The following is a 3,104-nucleotide window of genomic DNA, read 5'->3' on the forward strand; positions in this document are numbered from 1 at the left end:
ATAGAATTATATTATAAAAATCAGTATATTACAGAAACTTCTCTATTATATGAGATCTGTGATTATTTATTAGAAGTAATTAATAAGTACTCTTCTACCTCTTTTTTATAATCTCATTGACGTGTTTAAGGTATTCAAAATCAATCTCATCATTTGTAAAGTCAGTATCTGATATATTAATCTTATAATTGTCAGATAAATCAGTCTGTGTATAGTAATTCTTCAGATATGACTTTAAGACCAAGATTATTAATGACAAATGATATAATAGCTAATGAATTCACACTGAATAACTGTTATTAAATCTCTTGAATAAGATAAAGAAATGATGAAATTGATCTCTTTAAAAGCAGTTATAACTCATTCTTCTCTTTCTTATCACAGATGTGAAACTTATATTGCTTGAATAGAATTCAGAGATAAGTAAATCAGATTTTAATATATTTAATATCTTCAACTGACAGCTGCTTTGAATTCATTGACTTCTGCTAAACTCTCTTATACTCAGATAGATATTCAATGAATCTGTATATTTACATCTTACTGACTTTTAAGAGAAAGATAGTAGAATCTGTATAATAATATCTGAGAATTGAATTCATGAAATCTTGAATATGTTCAGCTGTGAAGAAGCAATTTTTTTTATCTAGTAACTTAATTCATTATTTAATCACATTCTTCTAACTCTTATTTAAGCTCTTATTAACTGACATCTTCATAGTATTCAGATTCCTTTCAGTGATATGCACTCAGAGACATTGATAGAGAATATTAAATTCTTGTAAAAGAAATAGTATTTTGAATTTTGAATTTTTTTAATAGATAGTGATGACTTGCTGAATACACTCTTCAATATTTTCATCTTTATTCAACATTGTGGTGGTTATTAATTAATTAATGAAGATGAAGATTAAGAATTTACAAGATTTTTATCATTTCAGTGTTTTTATTGTTTTGATGTGGCGCGCTCACTAGAGGTGAGTGAGTAAGCAGCGGCACGAGTAATCAACGACATTGGTAGAGACCGCGAGATCGGGGAAACAATGTTCCTCCCCATGTGACTTTGGATGTTCCCCTGCCAACCATTCCATCCGTAACACCTCAGATGGCAGCTGTTGCTCCAACTCGAAATCATCATTGACCTCTGGCTCAAACTAGTCCTGGCAGCTTTTAGAGAATTGTCACAATATCTGCCTTACAGGAACCGAGTTCTACCCACTGAATTGGAGGCGCAAGAATGCCGAGAGGCAAAAGGCACTCAAAGCCCGCCCGAAAGAAAATCCGACCACAATGCTCGGCACTGACGCGTTCCTACGATGCATGCAAAAATCGAGCGACTTCCTCACGAGCGCGGCAGGGACTCCCAGTGTGCTGGTCTCATAGAAAGCTTGGCCTCTCAGTGGCTTTTTGCCAGGCGCCGCTTGGGGGCAGTCGCAAATGCCTCAAAAAGATTCCTTGGACCGAAATACAGCTTTGTTTCAAGCACATAGAACTTGCCTTGCCATGCTACATACTGCGTCTGCCACTCGAACTTCGTCAACAAATTTTCTCATACATTCTCAATGAATATCAGAGCAGCTATGCGAAATTTTACACATATTACAGCTTTCTCAAAGTGGCGCGTTTGAATCGTCAGATATTTGAGGATGCAACTGATGTCCTCTACCGAAAACTGGTCTGCGATATCTTCCTGTCTGGCAAGGATGTGTACATCTTGGGAAGAAAATGCCACTCAATTCAAACTGGTTCCTGGCAAAGGTTTAAACAACTTACCTTCCAATTGAATATTTCGGTTGATCATTCAGGAAGGCATGGGCCTATCCTTGAAAATGTTCAGTTGATTGCATCACATCTTCAGGGTTCCAATCTCATCAAGCTCCATATTTGTCTTGATTCGGTGTGGTTTTGGTACACGCGCCGTAGAAGTGTTGAACTTATTCGCAACTTCTTACCCTCGTACTTGGATCCATTTCGGCAGTTGGGGAGGGTGAGGGAGCTTAGTGTCGCGTTGAGCCCGAAGATGTCAGGCAGGTCGAATGAAATCGAATTGTGGATGGAAGATATGTCAAATGACTCTGAAGCCATGGCCATGGCAATGGAATGGAAAAGATATTATGAAGAATGGACTAAGAACTTGAAGCGGGAGTGCCTGGAGAAAGGCGTAGGAAAATGCTTTGAATTCTAAATCATGTAAAATCAAAGTCTTTTATTGGTAGTTAGAGAGCCATCGTACGAAGAGAGAAGCTGTAGTGAAGAGTGCACTTGAGAAAACAACAAGAAGCACAAAATAATTCATTTTAATTCATGTTTTATCAGATAGCTTTGACATTGTAATATGTAGACTGACCGTGTGACCGTGTCTGAGACCAGGACCAGATTTTTTGATAGTCTCATTACCAATTCAACTGATCCCATTACACAGTTTTAACATTAGATAGTAGTTTCATACTGTCTCAGTGAGACTTACTGTCTACTCTTGTCACATTTTTCAAATGAGATCATGATTTTCACTTCTCAATTTAAATTATTTTTATTACTTTAAATGACTTTAAATCTCATTTGAGTGTTATCAAAAAGTGTTACTTTTTAAAAAATTAAAAATAGTCTAAAAAAAACCTTAAAATATCTAAAAATAGTAACTTTATGCTAAGAATGAAACTAAATGAAATCAAATGAGATCACTTTCTCATTTTTTTCAAGTCATGATTTCATTTTAAGATCTGATATATAGTCACTTTGCATGTTTTTTTGATGACTAGTCCCAGCAGGATTCACACCAAGAAATGTATGAGATCAGATCAAATGAAACCAAATGTGAAATTCATGGTCTCAGCGGTCAGTCTAGTAATATGCATTCAGTAACTGAGCTCTCTTTATCAGTGTAATGAGAATAGAGGTGTGCACTTCTGACAGCATAAGAACAGAAGCAGTGTAAAGATATAATGTGAATAATTATATCAATATGTATAATATTCAATAATCTATTTAAATAATAAAAGAAGAAGTAATGTATAATAAAAGAAAAAGCCATGTATAATAAAATAAAAAGTGACATATAAAAGTCAATCTCTAGAAAAAAAAGATTAATTAGTGAATAGAAACTC

At 35.0% G+C, this 3,104-nt stretch overlaps 1 protein-coding gene across 1 annotated transcript; it reads left to right on the forward strand.

Moving 5' to 3' along the window:
• Positions 1-1,237: 1,237 nt before the first annotated feature.
• Positions 1,238-2,202, forward strand: BDBG_06816 (uncharacterized protein; the record flags this gene model as incomplete). Its single annotated transcript, XM_002622652.2, has 1 exon — positions 1,238-2,202. One exon carries the CDS (start codon positions 1,238-1,240, stop codon positions 2,183-2,185), a length of 948 nt encoding a protein of 315 aa, XP_002622698.1. The 3' UTR covers positions 2,186-2,202.
• Positions 2,203-3,104: the final 902 nt, after the last annotated feature.

Source organism: Blastomyces gilchristii (genome assembly GCF_000003855.2).
Source record: "Blastomyces gilchristii SLH14081 genomic scaffold supercont1.16, whole genome shotgun sequence".
Taxonomy (NCBI): domain Eukaryota; kingdom Fungi; phylum Ascomycota; class Eurotiomycetes; order Onygenales; family Ajellomycetaceae; genus Blastomyces; species Blastomyces gilchristii.